The sequence below is a fragment of the Vulpes lagopus genome, chromosome 2 (genome assembly GCF_018345385.1).
Source record: "Vulpes lagopus strain Blue_001 chromosome 2, ASM1834538v1, whole genome shotgun sequence".
In the NCBI taxonomy this organism is placed as follows: domain Eukaryota; kingdom Metazoa; phylum Chordata; class Mammalia; order Carnivora; family Canidae; genus Vulpes; species Vulpes lagopus.
In genome coordinates, this window is record NC_054825.1 from 15,817,819 (window position 1) to 15,841,751 (window position 23,933).

The 23,933-nt window shown below is 45.5% G+C and overlaps 1 protein-coding gene across 22 annotated transcripts in view; it reads left to right on the forward strand.

The window, feature by feature from the left end:
- ABLIM1 (actin binding LIM protein 1) overlaps nucleotides 1-23,933 on the forward strand; it is a 292,836-nt gene that overhangs the window by 129,555 nt on the left and 139,348 nt on the right. For all 22 annotated transcript variants that reach the window (XM_041745614.1, XM_041745612.1, XM_041745626.1 and 19 more), the window contains one exon: nucleotides 22,256-22,390. In XM_041745614.1, the coding sequence (XP_041601548.1) occupies nucleotides 22,256-22,390 (135 nt within the window). Of the gene's footprint in view, nucleotides 1-22,255; nucleotides 22,391-23,933 lie in introns of those variants that run through there.

The window sequence follows — 23,933 nt, forward strand, 5'->3', positions numbered from 1 at the left end:
TTGTCTAGCTTATGTGTGTGTTCTAGTACAAGTTTTAAAAGTACAAGAGGGGTTTATTATTTTTGTTCTTGTTTTTTTTCTAACAAATACTAGAAATTAAGTTAGGTGAGCACTCATCTAATTGAAATAATAAGGGATGCTTATGGTTTGGAAACCATGTGAAAGAATAAGAATTTGGCTGTGAGGGAGACACATGAAGGTAAGGAGGATTTTACATCTGGGCACATCGTTTTTTATTTTCTTTCTTTTGTGTCTTGGAAGCCTTTTGAGACCGTCGGATGGCCCAACTTGCTTTTAAGGTAGAGTGGGATCCAATTAAACTTATTCCAGTCTGCCCTTGAGGGAGAGATGTTCGCTCTCCACCTGACATTCAGGTGAATCTCACACACACACACACACACACACACACACACACACACAATCTTGCTTCTTGGTAGCTTCTGAGAACAGTGGTGTATTGTGTCTCAAATGTGTTCTACAGACTGGCACCAAAGTAATCCTCTTAGGACACTGCTGTCATCATATTTCCAGCTCAAAAACCTAAACGAGTGACAAGGTAAAGTTCACAACTTCCTGCTAACCACTGAGAGTCCTTAAGTCCTGAGCTTACCTCCTTCCCACCCTTATCTGAGCCCATCTTGTTTTATTATTTTTAATATTATTATTAAATCTGCCAGTTATTGAACACATATCAAATGACAGGCTTTGTGTTGACAGCTTTATATACGTCGTCTGTAACCTTTGAATCATCAGGGTCTGTGCTATTCCTTCCCCTCTAATAGATGAGGAAGAGGAGGCTGGTAGGAGTTTAGAAACCCACCAGAGATCACTAAGCTGGAAAGTAGGGTTGATGATTTTCTACCAAGGCCCACCTGCATCCCAAACCCGGGCTGATTATACTTCTGCCCACCCCCCGCCACCCCGGCCATGTTTTACCTGTTGGAATCCTTGTGAAGGAGATTTCCTCCAGCCTCTGTCCAACTGTCCCTCCTGCCCTCATGGGAAATACCTATATTCTTTTCTGTATTTGTCAAAGACCTACCTCAAGTTCACCTTCCTTCTAATGCCTCTCAAAGGCCCATCCCTTCTGTAAATTCTTCTAGAATTACTCTGTCCACCTAAGTAAACGCCAGGGAAATTAAACAACAGTTGAGTCACTGGTGCAACTTAAGAAAGTGCTCTCTGAAGTATTTGTTGACTTCATATCCAGTCTTGTAGAACAACCTTTACAGGTGTGAAGTGTTGGTCTTTGCCTCCTGCAATTCCACTCCTCCCAACACACACGCAGCCACAGACACTACCCACTCAGGTGCATGCACGCTGCCTAATGTAGTTGAAACCTATTTCTGTTCCCTCTTTGGGGAGATCTGGGAACTGTAGATCTTTCTCTGTGGTGTACTGATTCCTCATGTCTGAGTAGCCCCTCAGGCCCTTTTTTAATGTCTGAGAGTCTCTCCTAGATTTGGTTTTCTAACCCTGCTTCCCAGATTAATGCTTAATGCCATGCCCCTGCCCACCCCTGGGCTTGTCTCAGTTCTTCATCTTTTCCTTAACTCGAAAATCCCAGGCTTTTCAAGGGGACACAAATGATGGGACATTTCCTAAAGAAGGTCTAAAGAGAAGCTCTGTCTGTTAAAGGAGACACCATAATGCTACAGGTTTCAGAATAAATTGTCTTGTTCAGTGACTTATGCACACAACTCCATTCTGAACTTTGCATCTTTGGTGGGAGGGGAGCTCCAGTTTTTATCATATTCTACTTGAGAGGGAAAAAAATCCAAGTGTGACTAGCTCTTACTATGCTGTAAATGAAACTGCTACTCTCGCCAGAAGTATGGCTCTCACCAGCTCACCTTCTCTATAGTAGGGCTGTCCAGATAATGGGAATTCCAAAGCTAAGAGAAAGAATTTCAGGGGTGCTTGGGAGGCTCAGTTAAGCATCTGCCTTCATCTCCGGTCGTGGTCCCAGGGTCCTGGGATCGAGCCCCATGTGGGACTTCTTGCGCATCAGGGAGTCTGCTTCCCCCTCTGCCTCTGCCCCTCTGCTCCGCTCCTGCACTCTCTCTCTCAAATAAAGAAATCAAATCTTTAAAAAAAATTCACATTAAAAAATATTAAATTCCTTTCCCTGTGCCGTCTACTCACTGATGTCTATAAAACGTTTATCCAGAAATTAAAGAAGTGTTCATTTCTGCAACTAGAGTTGAGGCTTAATATATAAGAAAATCTGAGAGAAGGAACACTGACTTAAATTTACCTGGAGCTCTTGAGAGCAATTTTTGGTGAGGGAGAGAACAAAACATGAAGACAACGAGCATCTAAGCTAGAGGTTGAATCAGCTATGGCCAGACTTTGAGAGGTGGCCCTGCCTCTTGCCCCTCTGATTACCTGGTCAGATGACCAGAAAGGATGAAACCACCTGTACTGCATTACAGAAACCCTCGTCTGCAGAACAAATTGACCTTTCCAAGTTCCCACTGAAAGGACATCCTAAGGTAGACTCGCTGCAAGGCAAATCTCGGCGTCTGATTCACCTTGAGGAGGGGACACCTGTGACATCATATTCACAGCCCTTGGAGGGCAAGAGAGTCCTGATATTGTTTACCTCTAGTGTGCTGAAGTCAAAATGCCAAGTGTTTTCCTGAGCCAGCATTCGAGAGCCAGAGAACTTTTTAGAAGGTTCAGTGATCGGTGAGTGGTGCAGATTTCTCCCATTGTGGTTGAGCCTGATCTGGGCAAACCACAGTAGAAACCAGCCAGCTTCCTATTTCATTGTGTATTGGTCTGATGGTGACTCATACCGAGAGGTATGTTTATCCCAAATTGGCAGGAGTTGTGTATTCAAGGGCAAATTTTGTTAACACTGGGGAGGGCAAATATTTGTATGCATGACCTCTTTTCTCTGCAACATTGTATTTGTGTTCACACTGACATGATTAATGCTATTATGGTCCAGTGTGCCCTGGGGGCCACAGGGGCTAGTTTCCATACCCCACTGCAATCAAACAGGCTGACTTGTTTGAATACTTAGACTTAACCAAGAAGATGCTGGCTTTCTGAATACTCCCAGGGAAATTATTGTCTGGGGCAGTGGTCCTCAAATGTTAGCAAGTGTCAGAACACCCTGGAAAGCTTCTTAAAACACATTTCTGGGCTCTGCTCCCAGCGTTTCCAATTCAGTAGGTCTGGGGAAAGGCCTGAAGTTTTGCATTTCTAGCAATTTCCAGGTGGTATTGAAGCTCTTGGTCCGGGGACCACACTTTGACATGATCTAGGTAACCCATGGTTTCTGTGGGTAAAATGATCAGCCCTGTAAGCAGATAAGTGAGAACTTTTATGTAAGTAGTCTCTCCATTCCATTTTACTAACTTTATCTTGTTTACGGTACACAGAAGTCAAAGAGAAAGCAAAGAGCATTACTTTCACGGGCTCTCCCACAGGGTATAATGAGGCTATAGTTTATAATAAAGCAGAGCTGCTGTGAGATTCCAGCAGCCAGATACTGTTGTCGCATAGGACACTGGGTGTGCAGAGGAGTGTGGGATGAAGATACAAAGCGCTTCTTCCCAGGAGTGATGCTCCATTTGGCTTGGGGAGGACAACACTAATTTGGAGTCAAGGCACAGGTGTGCCACTCTCTAGGCATCATTCCTAATTCTTGAAGGGTTGGGTGAGCTTTTTTCCTGGGGTTCACAGAACTCTCTAGAATCTTTGGTGAAGGATGGTTCCAGTGGGTATCTTGGCTCACAAAGGCTACAACTCCCTCTTTAGTCTTTAAGGAACTAAAACACATTATTAATACTTGGAGTGTTTTACTCACTACCACTATATTCGGTCTATATTCTAGCTGTATTCTTTCTGTTCATTATTTGAAACACTGTGAAGGAGGAAGTTTAAGAAAAATTAAAACAGAATGGTAGAAAAAGACAGCAAGGCCGTTCCACAATGGACTGATGGGAAATGCTGGCTGAGTACCCCTCAAAAAGATGGTAGAGGCTGTGGGTTCCCAGGCCCATGGAGGGTCCCATAAGTAACATATGGGCTGGGTGCGTTCTACAGGGCTGCCCTCTCTGTGCCACTCATGGAAACCATGTCTAGATAGCCATTGAGGAATAGAGTTTGGGGGCCAGTGGTGGGAACGGTACCTGCCAGCCTGTAGTCCACGTAAGCTGCACCTGCTCATCTGGAAAACCCAAGTAGTTCTGCCATAGGTAACGGTCCCAGCCTGAAATGATGAACCATAGCAATGGGCTTAATGATCACATCGCAGATTTTGGGAGGTGTACTCTCTGCAAGGCATTTTAGACGGTAGCCTCAGATGCTGAAGAGTTCCTGCCTTCAGTAGGTTATTTAATTAGCCAGTGTTGGAAGGGGTGCTGGCTGAGAATGCAAATCAAGGGGACAAAAGGCATTAGAAAGGGTATAAACGGTATTTGTGTGTGTGTGTGTGTGTGTGTGTGTGTGTGGCGGTGGGGGGGGTCAATGGAAGAGTTATGTCTCAAAGGAATTCTATCTATTTAAGATCTTATGTATTCATGAGAGACCGAGAGGCAGAGACACAGGCAGAGGGAGAAGCAGGCTCCATGCAGGGAGCCCGATGTGGGACTTGATCATGGAACCCCGGGATCACACCCTGAGCCAAAGGCAACTGCTGAGCCACCCAGGCGTCGTTCAAAGGAATTTTTAAAAAGGCTCTCTAGAAGAGGGAGTATTTAAGATTGGCCTGGAGGGGTTCCATAAGTTTCTTATGGCGAGGGATGGCATTTGATTCAATTTGTATCCGTAAGACAATGTCTTCCCCATAATAAGTGCTCAGTGATGCTGAATGAACTAATGCGTGAATGAATGATATGTATAGGTGGAGGCTATGGTTGTACTTAACCAAAATATGTATTCAGAACCCAATAAAAGGTAGCAATCTAGGTATAGAAACAAACAAAATACAATTCTTGACCTGAATGCACTCATATTCTAGCAAGGAACAGAGACACGTAAAGAAGTAATTATGATACAACGTGAAATGTATTTGACAGATAGCTATTAAAGTAATATGGGACCACAGTGCAGGCAGTGATTAATTCTGCTGGGGGGTCATGGGAAGCTAGGCATTGCAGGATGAATAGGAGTGCCACAAGTGGATAAAGAGGAAATAAGAGAAGTGGCCAGATTAGCAAAGCAGAAGCACCAAAGTGTACAACTTGTATTTGAGGAAACACAGCCAGCTGAGTTTGCCAGGAGCTTCTAGTTGGTCACTTAATACAGCAATGGATACAAGGAAGGGTAAACAGAGGGCTTTATGGGTCAGAATGAGTAGAGATTGGTTAGAACTGGAGGTTGTACATAAGATGTCTCCAAGAACCAGGCAGGTGACCTAAATGTGTGGAGATTAGAGCAAACTGGATGGCGTGGGCCTCGAAAGAGAGAAGCTACTCTGTGGCTCCAACCTAGTTCTCGTGAAGGGACATGCGCCAAGTAGCCAGAGCTTCCAATTTTCAAGAGTGACTAGAAATAGGAATTTTTATGTAAAATCTCCAGATGTTTAAATGTTGGCAAATGATTCAACTTTCTCTTCAAAAAAATCTTTGTGAAGGCCAAACAAAACATGTCTGTGGGCAGGACTGAGCCTTGGGGCCTCCAGACTGTGGTCTGGGGCTTAATGCAGCTCTCACCAAAGCCTACCCACAGCAAGGAATTTATTTTCACACATCAAGACCTAGGACTCATGCACATATGCATATAAATGACTAAAATAAAAGTCGCATGAAGCATTTTTACTCTATTTCCTATTTTTTAAATATGCTGGTCATGATTCATTGAACCGATTTCATGTTTCAGTGGGTCAAACTGAAGTTTGAAAACCATTGGTTTAGAACATCTACACTAAAGTTTTATTGGATGAAAACAGAAGAGGTACTTTCCTGGGCAACCACATTTCTATCCTGGATATTGTTACGGTAGTACTTAATGGCTGTGTTTTGGTGAAGTTGGGCTTCTTCCCTTGCAACTGGAGAAGTTTTGACAAAATCCCTGTAGAATCTTTTAGCGCTCATTTTATCCTAAACAGAAGTTGGCCAGAATTTGGCGTCATCTTTTTGAGTGCTTGATACGATTAAGAACTGACAGCTAAATTGAGTAAAATGCTACTTGGGTGAAGTTCAGCAGAAAAGCCAAAGGAACCGCCCCCACCCGCCACCCCTGACCCATTCAGGCCTCATCAGCTTCTAAGCCTGGTATTTCTGGAACTACTTTTTCATTTAGAAGAATTTTTCCTGTGTTTCTGCGTCACCACTTCCTGTCACTGTGCTCACTGGGTTTCCTGGCTTTTGCATCTCAGCCAAGGAGAGAAGGACAAGTTCAGGGCTTGGGCAGCCTGTCATGCATCATGTCCCCCACCATCACTGCAGAAGCTCCTCCCCTCCATCTGTTGGGGACCTTGTGCTATATATAGCATTCATTTTTGACATGTCAGAGCATTTCCTGAAATATTGCAATGTAGGGGCTTTGGAGAGAGGTCACCCCTCACTCGGGAATGTCTGAGTGCTGTGTTGTCATAGCAAGCCTCCAGGGCAGCAGGAAAGGCATGACCATCCTTTGGGTTCAGGGCATGTCTGCCATCACTCCTATCTTGAGTGAGAGGCACCCCAGCAATGTGCTATAGGACTCTTGAAACAAGAGGCCAAAAGTGGCATCTTGCCATTGGACGGAGCTGGTACGAGGGAGACACCCTCAGGGAAAGGCCATGCCTACCATGAGAGTCACACAACCACAGGACAGCAGCACTAATATTGTGGTTTTGCATAAGTAAGCAGGGAAGGTGGATACTAAACATGCATCAAGCCAACAAGGCCAGCCAGAGAGCCACAGCTCACTAGGACAGAGAGTAGCAGATGCAGACTATGAGGGGTAGGGGCCAGTCCCATGCAAGATGATGGGGCAGTGTCTGGATACCAGATGCAAAGCCCCTTCTTTCCAGAGCCCATGCGTTGCTCCCTCCAGGGCACTGTGCTCATCCTCCTGTAGCAGAGCAGCACCTTCTGGAGTTGTGCGGCCCAAAGCCTGCACGTCTTCTTTACCCAGAGGCCGTGTGCTGCCATGGAGTGAATGCTGGGATTGGTATCAGAGGAACCACGTCTCTGCCACTTCCCAGAGGATACAGAGCCAAGTGCACACCCTGCATAAGATTCCTTTTTTTCTTTTTTAGTGAAAATGATACTTAGGATGCCTACTTTTTTCTCCAGGTTGGGGAGCATGGTGGTGGGGGGGCGGGGGGAGGATTGGTAAATTATCTGATGAGTTTGAGCATTGGGCAAAAATTATTGCTAGATCTACAACAAAAACTGATAAAAAGAAATAATAACCATGACAGTTTATCAGAAAGTAGGCAAGCGGGAGAAAAGGAAATGATTAAGTCTAGGAGACAAAAACTGCCCAAGAAAGGGAATCTATTCACAGGATGCAACCCAGAGCTTAAGAGAACAATAATTGCATTTGTAAACGTGGACCACCGTTGCTCTAGATTTAACTCTAGCCACATTGGTAAGAGTAGGATGTTAAAAAGTAATGGCTGAGCTGGTGTAAGCACAGCGTTAAGAAACGTAGCGCTGAAGGCCAGAGAAACCCTAGACGTGGAACACGTCTGCCTATGGGGTGGCAGACGGAGTATAGCAGGCAATTGCCATCAAGCGTTGTAAGTGGATTTGTTTTTTATGTATATAGGCCTATTTAGTTTCTTAAACTTCGATAAGGATAAAAACATAGGGGGCAGCCCCGATGGCTCAGCGGGTTTAGCACCACCTTCAGCCCAGGGCCTGACCCTGGGGTCCTGGGATCGAGTCCCACGTCGGGCTCCCTGTATGGAGCCTGCTTCTCCCTCTGCCTGTGTCTCTGCCTCTCTCTGTGTCTCTCATGAATAAATAAATAAAATATTTTTTAAAAAAGATAAAAACATAGGAGAAAAACTATCTGACCGTCTCCATATTTTATTGTCAGGGGATTAATGTAAAGAGGATAATATTTGTAAAAGATTCAAACGTGCCTCTTGCCATGCAGTAGGTGCTCCATAAAGTTAATTGAAGGTCAACTGATCTTTGGAGTTGGGTTTTATTTAAGTAGCAGGGTAAGTGCACAGCTCAAAGCCAAAGGGAATGGCTCAAGTGAAAACAAGACTGAAATGTAGGTGGTAAGAAAATTAAATCTGTAATGGATGGAGGGCAGTGTCAAACTGCCTCAGCTGGGATTTCCGGTAGAGCCAGGTTCAGAGCCTGAGCTTATGAAGCCCTTCCCTGGATGCATCCATATTTTTTTTTTTTCTCATTCGTCCTTTGTGGTATAATTATCATTTCATTTGCCTTGGTGGCTTCATAAAGCTGTCCCCTAAGTCGTCAGGATTTTATAGGTTTATCTGGAAAGCAAGTTGTGTTTCTGTGGGGGAACTCTACTGTTTATCCTTGATCAAGTCACTTAACTTCTCTATGCCTCAATTTCCTCATAGAAAATAAGGGTATTTGGGATCCCTGGGTGGCTTAGCGGTTTAGCACCTGTCTTTGGCCCAGGACGGGATCCTGGAGTCCCGGGATTGGGTACCGCGTCGGGCTCCGGCATGGAGCCTGCTTCTGCCTGTGTCTCTATCATAAATAAATAAATAAATAAATAATAAATAAATAAATAAATAATAAATCCAACTTCATAGGACGGTTGTGAGAATGGGATCATTAGTATATGTAAAGCATTACAAACAATGCCTGGCACACAGCAAGAGCCCAGTGATTATTTGCCCTTGTTGCTATTACTACTACTCTTCCTCTTAGGTGAGTAAAATCAAGGACAACAGGTTCATGGTTGTGGAGTTTAAGTAATCAGATTAGTTTCCGGACCCAGGCAAGTAAGTAAAGCTGAGCTAGATGAGTCAAGGAACAAGGGAAGGCCCACCCGTGTCTGCTGGGCAATCTCTTTGGAGTTTGCCTAAAGCAGAGCCAGACTGCAAACCATTGTCGTGCCAGGCTACTCCAGGACCACATGAGTGGCTTCCTGTGGCCCGGAGGTCCCCCTGTCTGCTGATAGAACTCCTCCAAGGAGTTCTTCCTGCTTGGTTCGTGATGCCCACATCCCCTGGGCAAGCAGGCTGACGACTCTACTTCATCTATCTGTTGTGGAATGCAATGAGATGTCTAATAATGACCTGGGGCCACAGCATGGGCACCTGCTAAAAGGGGAGGTTTTAAAGTGCTTTGGGCCCCATGGGTTCAGGATTCTCACTAAAGGAAGCGAGCCACCCACCCTGCAGTGGTCCCTGCCCACTGCTAGCTCTTCCAGGTCATCATGCTGTGCCCTGGGGACACTGTCGCTAGCATTTCCAAGGCCCTAGGGCTACCTTGGCTCCTCCTCACTGGTCAGTTCAACTGGAAATTGTGCTTTGTTGTGTGGTTCTCAGTCAGAACCTTAGCCAGACTTGATTTGACACTGGTCCAGTCAGTAAGCTTAGCTTTTTTTTTTTTTCCCCCAGAGTCTTAAGCAAGCGTTGTATCTTTTGTCATTAGTTGAGTTTATTGACATCATCAGAATGACCTAGTGGAGAGACACTGTGGTGAACCCAAGATATTCAACCGGCTAGCAGTTTCCCTGGAGGCTGTTGCTAAGAAAGAAACCCAGACTCTGTTAAATGAATGCACGTATTGAACACACAATTATTGAGCACAGACTTGGTGCCAGGACTATGTGAGACCCGGGGACACAGTGGCAATACCCTTGTGGTGAGAACCCAGAAATAAAGGAACAGAATGTTTAGATTGTAAGTATAAAAAAGGTAAATGAAGATGGGGTGGTGGGGAAGCAGGGAGGCTGCCTTTCCTTAGACGGTTTGCCCTCTGAGAGATGGCATATAGGCTGCTTTCAGGTGAGACCAGAAGGAGAAGCAGCCAGTGTAGCAAATGGCCAGGGATGAGCCTTGTAGGGAAGGGAAGAGGGCACGTGGAAAACCCGAAGCCCTGGGAACAGGTGCCTGGAGCTGGAGGGAGGGCTCCTGGGAAGGCGGGAGAGGTGGGCAGGGCTCTGGGGCAACCCGGCTTATGCGATGAAAGTGCTTGGAGGGCTTGATTAGTGGAATGATGTGCTTGAATTTTGTCCTACACGATCATTCTGGTTGCTGTGGGGTAAAACAATTGAACAGATGAGTCCCAAGCCAACGCTGTTTGAAGATGCAGACTCCCTGCATTCCTCCTGACTATTCTGTAGATGCCCCCCAACACCCAGCTTGGGCAGGAGCTAAATCACTTATAGGCATGCCCCCTTGTTTCTAATTGTCTAATTGACAAATCTCTGGCTCTGACATTGGAGTTGACATACCTCTAGTGGTGATCAAGAAAGCTCCCACATGAGCTGTGAAGGGAGTCTGATGGTGTCTGGATCAAATTTTTTTTTTTCTTATGGGCCCTTTCCCAGGAGAGGGGCAGACATGAAATGATAATGAGGACTTTTTTTTTTTTTTTTTTTTTTAATGGTGGGGATGTCCTGGTGAAAAACAAACATAAATCTTAGTGGGGAAGACTATGCACTAATAAGATGGGAGACATGCGGAGGGTTTGGGTGGTTCCTATCTACTTGTGTATATACAGTTGTTCCCTTTGATTACTGAGCAAACATTAAAAAGCTGAGACTAACAGACACGAGTCAAACTTGCTGGTTAAAATCTATAGAGACAGAAAACAGACTGGTGGTTGCCAAGGATTGAACAGAGGAAGGATCGGGGAGTGACTGCTAATGGGTATGAGGTTTCTTTTGGGGCTGATGAAAATGTTCCAAAATTAGATTGTGATGATGATCACACAACTCTGTGAATATACCCAAAGTCACTGAATCGTATACTTTAAATAGATGAGTTGTATGATACATGAATTTTAAAAGGCTATTAAAATAAAACCTACTGTTTACAGCCCAGTGTGATAAGCTTATCACATGGAATGGTACACTGACAGCTGCAAGGTTCATCGATTGAGTTGACCGTTCACTGGGTGTCACAAAGCAAGAAACCATTTCCAGTAGTCACGGAAGACAAGACTGGAAATTGGAGTTTGAGGTAGAGCACATGGGTATTTACGATCAAGGACCTTAAACGGTGACCCACCATACTCCTGCATTGAAACCCCTTGGAAACTAATGGCTTCCATTTCTCAAACACTCACTTAGCGGTTGGGAAAAGGGCCGAGCACTTTACATGCATTAACTCATGTATGCTCCAAAGTGTCAGAGTAGGATTTATCCCCATTTTACAGAAGAAGAAATCGAGGCTTAGGGAAGAACAGTAACTTGCTTCAAGATCACAGAGCTAAGAGGGGGTGCAGCCAGCATTCGCCCCAAGTCTGTCTGACTGGAACGTCCAGTGCCTGGCTCACCCCTGGGGGTGACCCCTCCTCGCACACCAGCATGTGAGAGCAGAGGGCGCCCAGCTTGCCTGCATTGTGAGCTGAAAAATAGTCCTATCTCAGCTCCTAAGAGATAAGCTAGACTATACTCTGAATCTGTCAGTCCTTTCAAGACCTCTACTGGGCGGTGGGGCGTGGGGATAAGGTACCCCAAAATTTGTTCCTCAGATTGTCCTTTGAGGAGGCACAGGGGCAAACCTCCTTCGTTGTCGTATCTTCCAAGGTTCCTTTCACTTACTCTGTGCTTCAGCTAAACCAGATTTCCTCATGATCCCCAGACACACCCCATCTCACCCTTCATTGTCTAAGATGTCTTCCCCTTCCTTCCAGCTCATTTTGATCTTACCCTTTTTTCTGGTTTCTCTTCTCCCCTTTCACAGTGTTCTTCTGGCACATGACCTATTCTCTACCTTGTATTCATCTTCATTCTCATTCACTTTCTCTCTCTCTCTCTCTCTCTCTCTCTCTCTCTCTGTATCTCTCCACTTTCCCTCTACCTCCCTCCATCTGCTCTACTGAACTGTAAGGTCTGTGAGGGCAGGACATGGGGTGTACGGGAATGTCAAGGGAGAAACCCTACCCCATTCCCCTTCCAGTGCTTTGTCCACGAAGCCTCTGTTTCAGAAAATGATGGCCGACTTACCATCCCCCTAGACGTGTCCCAGGTCCTCCCCTCTTCAGGCCCTTAAGGGCTTAGAGTGACCCTGCTCTCTGAACTATCCTCCTTTCACCTGCAGCCTGCCGCCCAATGTCAAATCCCACTCTTCTCCCTAGAGGAATTTTCTCTACCACTTTGTCTCAGCCTACTGCTTGCTTCTCTCTTCAGAAGTCCTCACATAGTGTCTGTCCTATATTCTTCACCTCCCAGGAAAGGGTCCTGAGTGGGTTGTCTCTCCGTGTTGATCAACTCCCCAAGTAGGGTTTCCTGTGGGCTGTACAAATACCTAGGGTGCTCACCTTCAGCAGCAGGGATGGCATAGCTAGTCTGTGTCTGGAGTCCCCACAGAGCTTGAGCAACACAGAAAGCACAGCGGCACTCACTTGGTCAATATGTGTTGACTCTGTTGAGAAATTATGTCCCAAGGATTGGAAGGTTGCATTTAATTTTCATGGAGGCGTATTTTAATAACTCTCTGGCCCTCTCCCCCATTCCATATTGGACTTCAATAAGTCTAAGCTTTCTTAAATTTCAAGAGATAATCTCTTCTCTTCCACTCAGGCAGATGAATCCTTGAAGTTAAATAAAAGAATGATCAAATCACCCAGCGTTATGCTGGCATCTGCGTGACTAGGAGAACACCTGGCAAGGTGACAGACAAGTACAGGTTATGCATGTTTGCCTCTTCTTGCAATGGTAGCACCAGGCAAAGTCTTGCCCTACAGAAAGCTTGAATGGACCAGAACCTCAGATCTGGGAGGAGCTCAGATGCCTAGAGAGTAGTTCGAGCATTTGTAAAATCATGCCTGATTCTGCATGTTGGATACTGCGATCTCAAACCATTGCTTTGTCTCCCTGCTGGGTATGCAGACACCAGAGAGATCCAGGGGAGGTGAGTTGGTGTGTTTATTCACAGATCAGGAGTGAGGAAGTGACTTTTCAGAAAGGGTTCAAATTCTTATTTCTGAAGTTTAGAATTTACTTGAACTAAAAGGCTTATATTGCTGTTTACCAACATTGTAACCTCAATCCATTGGTGTGCTGGTGAATGCTTAACAACCAGCTCTGGGAGGGGAATGGGGGAAGGCCCTGAGGTGTAAAGTCTGCCAGTTTCCATGATGTCAATGCCACCCCCACCCCCCATGGCCTATTTCAAGCTACTAAGGTGAAGTCACTGGCTGCACAGTTGGCTCTCCACAGCAAGAGCCCGCTCCAGCTCCCCACTCGTGGGGCAAGTCCTTTAGCATCTTTGAAGCTCATTTTTCATAGTTGTAGGATGAGGATAATTTGAAATTGATGGGATCAAGAGAGATATTCTATGTAAACACCTTCTATAAATTGCAAAGTACCATGCACATATTCATCATTTTCCTTGGTTTGTCTAAAATGCTATTTTTAACTAGTTGGTAATTCCCAGAGCATCCTGAGCATTGAGTAGAAACAGCCAAAAAGAAAAGGCAAAGACAGCTGGGAGCTTCCTGTGCTGTTAGGCTGCGGTTTGTACCTCACAGGGACACTTTGACCTACATCTTGGTCTTTCTTTACTTAACCCCTCTAAGGTGTCTGGATTTGGAATTGGGGCATAGAAGGCAATATTGGCACCATGCCTAAGCTAAACCTGTCCCGGACCCTAGGCCCAGATGCTAATAGACAGTGATCCTGTCTCTAAACTTACATTCTCAAAATGGCTCCAGTGAGACCATGGTCCCTCCCAGTCTTGAGGTCAGCATGGACATGACTCTCTAGGAGCCCCTAGAAGATGTGTTTTGCCAGCAGGGTTCAGACTGAAACCACCTGCCCAGTTGTTTGACTTGATCCATCTCTAAATGGAATTTCTAGTGCAAGGACAATGTGAGATCCCTGGATGACTGTAAAAGGCTCTATCATTTTTTTTTTTTTAAGTAAGATTTTGTTTACTTATTCATGAGAGACAGAGACACAGGCAGAGAGAGAAGCAGGCTCCATGCAGGGAGCCCAATGTGGGACTCGATCCCGAGTCTCCAGGATCAAGCCCTGGGCCGAAGGCAGGCGCTAAACCACTGAGCCACCCAGGGATCCCCTAAAAGGCTCTGTCAAAGCTCAGAAGGGATTTTGTTACAAAGCATGGCTGCTTATACAGGTTAGTGCCTGTCTCTGCTGACACTCTGTTACCATGGGCCTTTGCCTGACAGTCTGGTGCTGGAGGGGCTCCCATGAGGGGATGATCTCATGTGGTCACCTGGGAGGGGGGACCTGGATTCTTAGTCTCTCTATACCGTCTTGGGGAAGAGAAGCACATGGCAGGAAGGCTGGCCTAGGAGTCAAGGAACCTGCCTCCTAATCCCAAGTCCTTTCTAATTACTGTGAGGGAGAGGAGGTGGGACTCTAAGCAGAGACTATACTCCAAAGTAAAATTACTGACTGTGTCAGAGAAAAGGTTAGGGGAGGTCACAGAAGGGTGTTGCCTCAGTGAGTCATCTCAGCTCAGAGGTGTGTCTCGGGAGTCACTCTTGCAGAAGGAGAGCCTTGGAGAAGCCACCAAGTTGGTCTTACATCCCTTACATCCCTTTCTAAGATCTGCCTTCCTACATGGAAGGCAGGTGTAGCACATCGGGGCAGAAGTGTCATGTAATTTACAAGGGGGAAATTTCCTGGCTGAATTACTATAATCCTAGGACCTCTCTGCCTTTCGAGAATCAGATTAACTGGATTTGCGCCTGGACTGTTTCTATAATCAGCTGACCGATCACTGACCGTGCCCTTTATGTTTAGAGGAATAGCAAAGACCTGTTGCATTGCCTCAGAAAGGCAAATCAAGTATGGGGGCACCACAAGTGGCAAAGAAACTAGAATGCAGCCGTCCTGCTGCCTGCCACCTGCTGGGAGTGTCTGTGCCAAGGCAGCCCCGCGCTTTGTGCCACGTAATAATCCTGATTAACAAACTAACACGGTATAAAAAAAAATTAGGTCGTGGAAGCCAATTAAAGAGAAAGATCATTTTGGACAACTAATGATGGGGCTACTGCGTGTAGCTTCAAATAACTACCACTTGCCACAGCAGGGAATGGACTTTTAGGTAAACTACAAATTAAGCACACCCCATGCACAGATTTAAAGTCTTGAGTTTCTTGTTTCCTGGGCTCAACACCAGTGCCGTTCTAGCACAAAGAAGGGGAGTAGGAGGTGGAGAGCAGCCGAAGCAGGGAGAACAACCTCTTTGTGATGTGTGTTTACGATCAAACGGGACCTGATGGAGTAGAAGCAGAGAAAAGATTCTAGGTAATCCAACAGGCTCGGAAATGTAGGCTCCCAGGAGCATAGGATTCCCACCTTTAAGCAGAAACTAACCTTACCAACAGAATATCATTTCATGATCGCAAATCCAGAGGGATCCTAACCGGAGACAGTTTTCCAATCCAGGCCTGCACTCGGGGTGGAGGCCACAGGGAGGGCCCTCCTGATGGCCGGCTGCATTTCCTCCCTGTCTCACCCTCACCCTGTGCATGTTCTTTTTCCCAGAAATTGCTGCACCCTGGAATAATTTCCTTTTGTATTTGAAGTGCTATTTCCCATCTGCTTATTTACTAGCAGGTGTTACCTTTGGGATTATGATGCAGCTGGGTGTTCACTCCTTCTGAGCTGTGTAATCAGAACTGAGCCAGTACACTGCACTAGCTTGATTTCCTTCTGTGCTGGATAAGACTTTCCTGTGGAAATCCCCTACACGGTGCTTCAGAGTGTGGGCTTTGGAGTCAGCCTACTTTTTAGCTGTGTGATCGGGGATAAGGTATCCAGTTCAGCCACAGCACCCTCCTTAGCAGGACAGGAGTAACAGGACAGCACCCTCATAAGGCATTGGTGAGAATTATCTGTGATCATGGGTATCAATTAGTTATCTTAATGCCTGGAACATAGTAAGTGTTCAATGAATTGGACTTGCTATTGTATTAGAGTGGTGTTAGGGAGTTATTTACTGAGATGCCACAAGTTCAGAATTCTGTGGCTTCATGTGGGAGATGCTCCAAGAATGGTATTGGCCAGTAACCATATTTTCCCTGATCCAAAAATTGAGCTGTGAAGTACAGAGATGATAGCTTGGATTATTTTATGTGTGGAACAGACGTATCCCAGAATTTGGAGGAATTGATCGTTGAGTTTGCCCTTGTATAAGGCTAGGGTTGATATATTGTGAAACAAAAGGAAAATAAGCACAAAACAAGAGAAAAATCAAATGCTGGGTGACAGTGCCGGTATTTAGTGTGGAAGAACATGGAGAACAAAATGGAAAACAAGGAGAAATGGAGAACAAGGAGAATGAAATATTTGATCAATAAAGCCCAGAGTGAAAGCTTCAGAAAAGAGCCAGGAGCTAGGCTGGGCCCCATGAGTCAGGGTGGATTTGAGCAGGTGGGAAAAGCAGGTGAGGCACAGAGCCATGTGTGGAGGCTCTGGGGACGCTGAAGATCATAGATCAGGGAGTAGAAGGCCTAACCAAAGGGGTATTTGTATATTTACATGAACAAATAATAGAGTGTTTTAGTGTGCATTCTTTGGGGTTGGACTTGCCTGAGTTCAAAACCACTTAGCACATGGAAGCTAAGTGCTCAGCAAATGGAGCTCCTTCTTAGATATTTAAATAGCTAGTGTGGACTGTGTTAATTGAAGATCCCTGAAGCTAGACTTTAGACTTGATGGATTGGGACTGAGAGCTATTGGAAGTTCTTTTGTTTTTACTTTAAAAAACTTTATTTTTTTAGAATAGCTTTAGATTTATAGAAAATTTCAGAAGTTAGTTCAAGGAATTTCCATAGACTTGATAATATCCCACATTAGTTACATCTTACATTAATATAATCCTTCTGTTATAATTAATGAACCACTATCAATACGGTATTAACTAAAGTCAATTCTTTTAGTTCTCCTTAGTTTTTCTCTGATGTTCTTTCTCCATTCTGGGATCTCTGTAGGATGCCACATTACATTTAGTTACCATGTCACCTCAGGCTCTTATGGCTATAACAAGAGGACTATCATCCTTGGTTTTGGTGACCTTGACAACTTTGAAGAGTACTGAGCAGGTTTTCGTAGAATGTCCCTCAATCTGGGAATTCTCTTATTATTAGACTAGGATTATGGGGTTTATTTGGAGGGAAGATCATAGAGGCAAGGGGCCAGTTTTTCCCCACATCATCCCAAAGGTACAAACTATCAACAATGCCTGTCACTATTGATAAAGACCTTGAGCACCTGGGTGAAGTAGTGCTCATCAGGTTTGCCCACCATAAAGTCACTCTCCCCCCCGCCCCCCCTTACCCATACTGCCCTCTTTGAAAGAAGTGACCAAGCACAGCCCATTCTTAGGGAGTGAGGACTTATATGCCATGTCCTTTGTGTGGACTACTCTTTGCAGGTCACCTTGGAGAAGAAGGAGCCAACGAGTAGTAAACTTTCCACACTCTAAGAAAAAGGGGTAGAAGGCTAGATTCACATGGCAAGAGAAGGGGGAGCTCAGGGATGTGACAGTGGACAGAATTTAGTGCAAGAGGAAAAGGTGGAATCAAGGATGACCGCAAGGCTCCGAGTGGCAGTGATTAGGGGATTGTTTGTTTGAGTATAGAAAGCACTGCATGTGTTGGCCTGCCAATGCCTTTTCTTGGCTGTGTGACCTTGGCTGAGTCACTTTGTTCCTCTGAGTCTCTGTCCATTGTTACCTGGGGCTGACAGTCCCTGTTCTTCCTGCCTCCTGGGACTCTTAGAGAGTGAAATGAGAAAAAGTAGTTGTGAGCTCTAGGAAAGCCACTGGGCACAAAGTGCTGCAGTTTCAAAGGTTGGCTAAGGGAGTTCCAGAGTCTTTGGGAGAGGAGGGCACCCAGGAGGGGGTCGTGACACTCTCAGATAATCCTGGGCAAGATCTAAGTCACACCGCATGTTCTGTCATGGGTTTGTGATCGTCACCTGCTAAGGAGATTTTCGCTCTCTCAGATATTCCAGTTCTAGGGGGTCTAGATCCACAGTCTGTTGGGCAAGATGAGGCTAGTTTTGGATTAGAAGGGCAGGCTTTGTCTAATCTTTGTGGCATTCTTTTTTTTTTTTTTTTTTTTAAGATTTTATTTATTCACAAGAGACATGAAGAGAGAGGCAGAGTCACAGGCAGAGGGAGAAGCATGCTCCCTGTGGGGAGCCTGATGTGGGACTCCATCCCAGGACCCGGGGATCACGACCTGAGCTAAGGCAGATGCTCAACCACTGAGCCACCCAGGTGCCCCTCTTTGTGGCATTTTTACTGCCTGTATTGGCCTCTGCTGGGGGCTGCTGAAGGTTACTGGGACTTCCTTACTGAATTCAGTCCTCCAGTTTTCTCACCTATCATACCTCATAGGTATTGCAAAAGTTACGCATCCAAAATGGCACTTTGGGCTTTTGTCCTTAACCGGAGTTTCAGAGATGTGACTGTCTTTCCTTGCTTGCCTGGGACAGACAATGTGAAACTTTTCAGCTTGCAGTGGCTGTTTATCTGAGTAGTCAGAGCCGCTCCAAATAGGATATTACAGAGTGGAGGAGTCCCTTTACCTTTTTGGGCAAATGGACTCTTAGCTCTTCATATATTCAGAGTGTATTCTCATTATTCAGAGTGTATGCAACCATGCTGTTGGTCTTTCAGTATACTCTTATTTTAGCAATGAATTGATGAGCCATGAGACTTGAAGCTTGCCTATGCAAGTTCCAGGGTAAATCATTGACCATTTGGTACAGTAGAATGAGTCAGGAAGCCTATTACATATTCGTCTGCTGATAACTCGCTAGTAACTTTGGGCAAGAAATGTAAGTTCTTCGCCCCTCATCCTCCCTAGCAGTAGATTAAGTAGGGACCACCCAAGCTCTGAAAGATGGAGTAGTCATGTAAAAGCTAGAAGCAGAGCCAGCTGGCAATGAGAGGAGTGTGGAATTACTGACGTTGCCATATTGCAACTGACTCAGCATATTTCAAAAATGTAAAATTGAGCCAATGAACATACATTTGGTATTAACCAAACTGCCAAAGGCACTTATGTAAAACGAACCTCTTTATTAATCTTTAAAAAGGAGAGAGATTCTTTTGTTGACACTCTTCTTGGGTTGAAATGAACACTCTCTTTTGGTCTTTGGATTCCATCAATTCTCTAATAAGAAAACCCCATCCTTTTACAAGGGGGTGGTCTTGATACGTGTCTGCCTAGGCTGATATGTGACGGAAAGGCAAGTACACATGATATGGGCTCTGCTCGTCTCTGGGTGAGAACAGAGGTCACCTCTGGGCACGGAGAACTTCATAGTGTAATATATATTTCCAAAGGGAAATGCTTGCAAAATGCAAATGCTGATCCCAATTCTGACCTTTGTGACTGGTGCCAGCAGTTACACTGGCACCTTTGTTGAGACAGAGGGAAAAGCCAAGAAGTGAAATGATATTTTCCTTCTCTCATCATTACTCAGCATGGCTTACTTGCTTAGCTATAAAGAATTCAAGTGTCAAGAGAAACTGCAGTGCTGTTTTCTTATCCAAAAAAGCATTCTCCCTTATGGCCAAGAGATCCGCTGAGCTCCAATATTGTTTCCGAAGAGGATGGTCTTGTGGATTGCTTTCTTCACGCTAACGTTCCCGTAACTTGCTTATCCATATTGTCGGAACTTTAAGGAAAATAGTTCTTAAACGATAATATGCATAGGAATCCTCTGAGGAGCTTACTAAAATAACAGAACCCTAATTCCCACCCTGAGTTCAGTGGGGCTGAGGAATCAGCATTTTTAATCTCTGGCACAGGGGGTTCTGATTGAGAGGAACAGCAGAGCTACCCTGAGGATTACCACTGGGTGCTAGGCCCACTAGCAGTACTTAGTCACACACACTGTGTGTTTCCTGCCTCAGTCGTGTCCTAGCCGCTGCTTTTAGAGCTACACTGGAGCTCAGCTCAATAAATCATTGCCTGACTTAAAACAGTTTGTGATTCAGACAAATAGCATGGGAGAAGCCTAAGTTTCGGAGTCAGAAAGACCTGCGTGTAGATCTTCAAGCTTCCACTTATAGCTCCTTAGGTAGGTTGAATAGAACTTTTTCTATTTACTTATCTGTCAGAAGGGAACACTATTACCTACCTCACCGAGAGGGGGAGGTAGTGGTGAGGACGGAATAGGATGACTTATCGGGTAAGCACCTAGCACCATGCCTGGCATTTAGTAGACAGATGCTCAATAAATATCACTTTCCTCCATTCTCATAGGAAGCAAGAATTAACTTAAAAAAATAAAAACTCATATTTTCCTCTGGCACTTAAAGTAGATACTGTAAAGAGAAACTTTCTTTTTAAGGATTTATTTATTTATTTTAGAGAGAGCATGTGAGCATTTGGGGCAGAGGGAGAGAGCGAGAGGACCTTAGGCAGAGTCCTTGCTGAATGCGAAGCCCGACATAGGGCTCGATCTCATGATCCTGAGATCATGACCTGAGCCAAAAACCAAGAGTCAGATGCTTAACTGACCGAGCCACCCAGGCGCCCTAAGAGAAACTTTTTTTTTCTAACACCCAGGTAAATAGATTTGGAGCCTCGTTACACATCACTTTAAAAGTCAGTGGGTTTTTAGCCATCTTGAAAGGATGCCCCTCTGTTCCTTTAGAACAGAGATCCCAGGGGACAGGTAAGGAAATGCAGGTGTGTCACAGTGTTGGGACCTTTGGCAGACACTCCCCGGGCCCAGTGCAGAGAATTTGGATCAGATGTTTAACCCGAAACCACACCTGCTCCTAGTCAAAATCTCACAAGGACCACCTTGTCTCTCAGAATTTAGCCAGTAATGGATGATTTGGACCGGGTTGTTTCAAACTCTTTCCAGGCGAAATGAAACATTACAGGGGTCTGAGAGAAACAATGCACCATTATACCTGTAGTGTCCAGCGAGCTCCTTGCTGGAACAGGCTTTCTAAATTGAGTCTCAGCATATCGCTCCATATCTTCCCCCCCACCCCCAACCTGGTTTTACCGTTGCTGGAAAAAAAAATCGTCTTTGTTCTTTGTGTTGATTAATTTTAGGTTTACTGTTCTTATCCCATCTCACGCTCATGTGGATACTTATGTAATACACTTCTGTATATCACATGGTTCCTCCTCCTGAGGACCCAAATCAAGAAAAAAAAAAAAAAAAGCAAAAAGTGCCTATCTGCATTTTCTGGCTGGCTGGAGGAATTGTAAGTTAAATGAAGACCTTTGGTCAGCTTAAAGCCACAGTGTCCTCTCCTGGCCTTCTCTGTCTTTTATAAAGGAGAGGCTGTAAGTCCTATCCCTGGGGCAGGGTGGTCATAAAAACTTCCGTTTTCTGAAGGCCAACCTCTGGAAACTGAGAGAATAAGGCTGGGAAGCCCCATCCTATGATTTTAGAGCCTGAAAAGACCTTTGAAATCCTCTGATGCAATTCCTTTTGTTTTACAGGAAAAGAAGCTGAAGTGTAGAGAGATCCACATAGTTATTAGGAGCTTTCTGTTTTCAATCATTGCCCACATGGTGTGTATCAGGAAATGTGCACACAACACGAGGCTCATCATAGGCCTCCAACAGGTTAAATGAGTTGCCAAATGAAGGTCAGGGACGACTCTCTGGTAGACTAGACCAGCAACTAGCTGGTATGTGCTACCTAATGAGTAAATAAACATTTGTTGAGCTCCTTTGGGGTGTGCGCATTCTGCTGTGTTCTGAGGAGCTGGGAGATGGAAAGAGGCGTACAAATGGGGAGAAAAAAGATGAACTTTAAGAAATTGTCCCCCTCTTTGAGGAGCTTAGAGTCTGCAGTGAACTCCACTGAAAGGTGTTTCTAAACCAAGATAAAGACGTATTACAGATACATATTACAAAATATTAAACCAAACAATATCATAGATTTAATGGCCCAGTTATATAGTCCTAGAAAAGGTTGGGATGCAGAAAGAGGGTTGCTGGCTCCCAGACGAACAAGCCCAATGTTTTCTTCACTGGACTGTTAAAGCCACAATTCTCTTATTTTTTTCTGTGTATCTTCACGATCGTAGCATGGGGAAGGGGCTTGATTCATCCTTCCTGGATCAACATGTGGCTCCATGGATAACGTATTATGGATCTGTTTCTGTGCACCCAGAATGACCCCTTCTGTAGGAATGCTCTCTACTCACATGGGTCTCTTGTTATTTTTTTTCCAGTGGCGCACCCCCAGGACCCTCACCACCCATCAGAGAAGCCGGTCATTCACTGCCATAAATGTGGGGAGCCATGCAAGGGCGAAGTCCTTCGGGTCCAGACCAGACATTTCCACATCAAATGTTTCACCTGCAAAGGTACGGTGCTTCCAGCATCCTGGTTTAGTGGCATGTCACAACCCATGCTCACCTCAGGGTCCATCCTTTTAACCCCATGCCAGACCACCTGACAAGAAGTGAAGGTGCTCCGAAGCCCTAGCATCACTGCCCCTCTCTGGTTTGGGTGGGATTAGGTTGAAGGGGATGGCTGAATCCCCTGAAGACCAGTGGTACACAGGCCTTTTGGTGTTTATTGAGGGAGGGTCCTGATCCTGGGACGAGTGAAAGCAGTAAAAACTGCAGTTTTGTGTTTTTTACTGTATATTTATGTTACCCTGAAAGGAGGGACTCTTACCCCAAAGTCACCTTGTCCCAACAGCCATTATTTATAGGAGGGCTGGCAAGCTTGTAAGATTAGGGTTTCACATCACCGGATCCTGTGGGTAAGTGGGGAACGTATGTGTGCGTGTGTGCATTCAGAAGTGAGAATTCGTCAACAACTCTTGGAAGCTCTCCAAGAAGCTAACAAGTAGAGGTTGATTTCCATTAACAAGCCTCCCTTTTGGGGTTTGTCACTGTTGGCATCTCAGTATGAAGTATGCTGACCTGTTATTCTGGAACCAGGGTGGGGCTGAGTAGGGAAATTGAGGAGGAAGAGAGTGGTTTCTGTGTTTGAGGAACAGGTTCCTTGAGCTTTGGACGTGTGGGGAGCTCGGGCTGGGCTGAGGGATACAGGAGGAGGGTTGGGGGAGAGACAAGATGATGAGCCTGTTCTATAGCTCTCTCTGGCCCCCGCATGTGCTGGTCACTCCCATCCCTGGAAACTGCATTCCTTCTCAGTGTCTTAATTTTTGAACTCAGCATTGCCATCTTAAGCCATCCATCCATGGCCAGGGAGGCTCTCCAGTAGACGCCAGGCTACCTAGTGACCGTCAAATACATAAAAACGGGGTGGGGTGGGGAGGGGGCAGGGGCTTATCTGGAGTCCACAGCTGTTTGTTTCACTGAGGGCAAACTTTTCTGAGAAAGAGCATTAACATATGGAAGATGGAAGAGGAGCGGGTGACATCAGTTTACCTCCTGTGAAGTGTGACAAAAGGCCGTAATGCGCATTTTATAGAGGGATTCTGTAGCCCTTCCACAAACCCTGCGAAGGCAGTACCAGAAATCCCTAACTCCAGTTGGCCCTCAAGAAACATGAGGGTCGGGATCCCTGGGTGGCGCAGCGGTTTGGCGCCTGCCTTTGGCCCAGGGCGCGATCCTGGAGACCCGGGATCGAATCCCACGTCGGGCTCCCGGTGCATGGAGCCTGCTTCTCCCTCTGCCTGTGTCTCTGCCTCTCTCTCTCTCTCTCTCTGTGCGACTATCATAAATAAATAAAAATTAAAAAAAAAAAAAAAAGAAACATGAGGGTCACACCCAGCATACTGACTGTGCTGTCACTCTGTGCAGCTTGCCCTTGCCACTAAGTAGATCTGTGATCTCAGGCACCTTACCTGTCTCTCTCTGGCCCCATGACCTTATCTGTACAATAAAGAGGCTAGACCTCTGGGTGCCTGGGTGGCTCAGTCGGTGAAGTGTC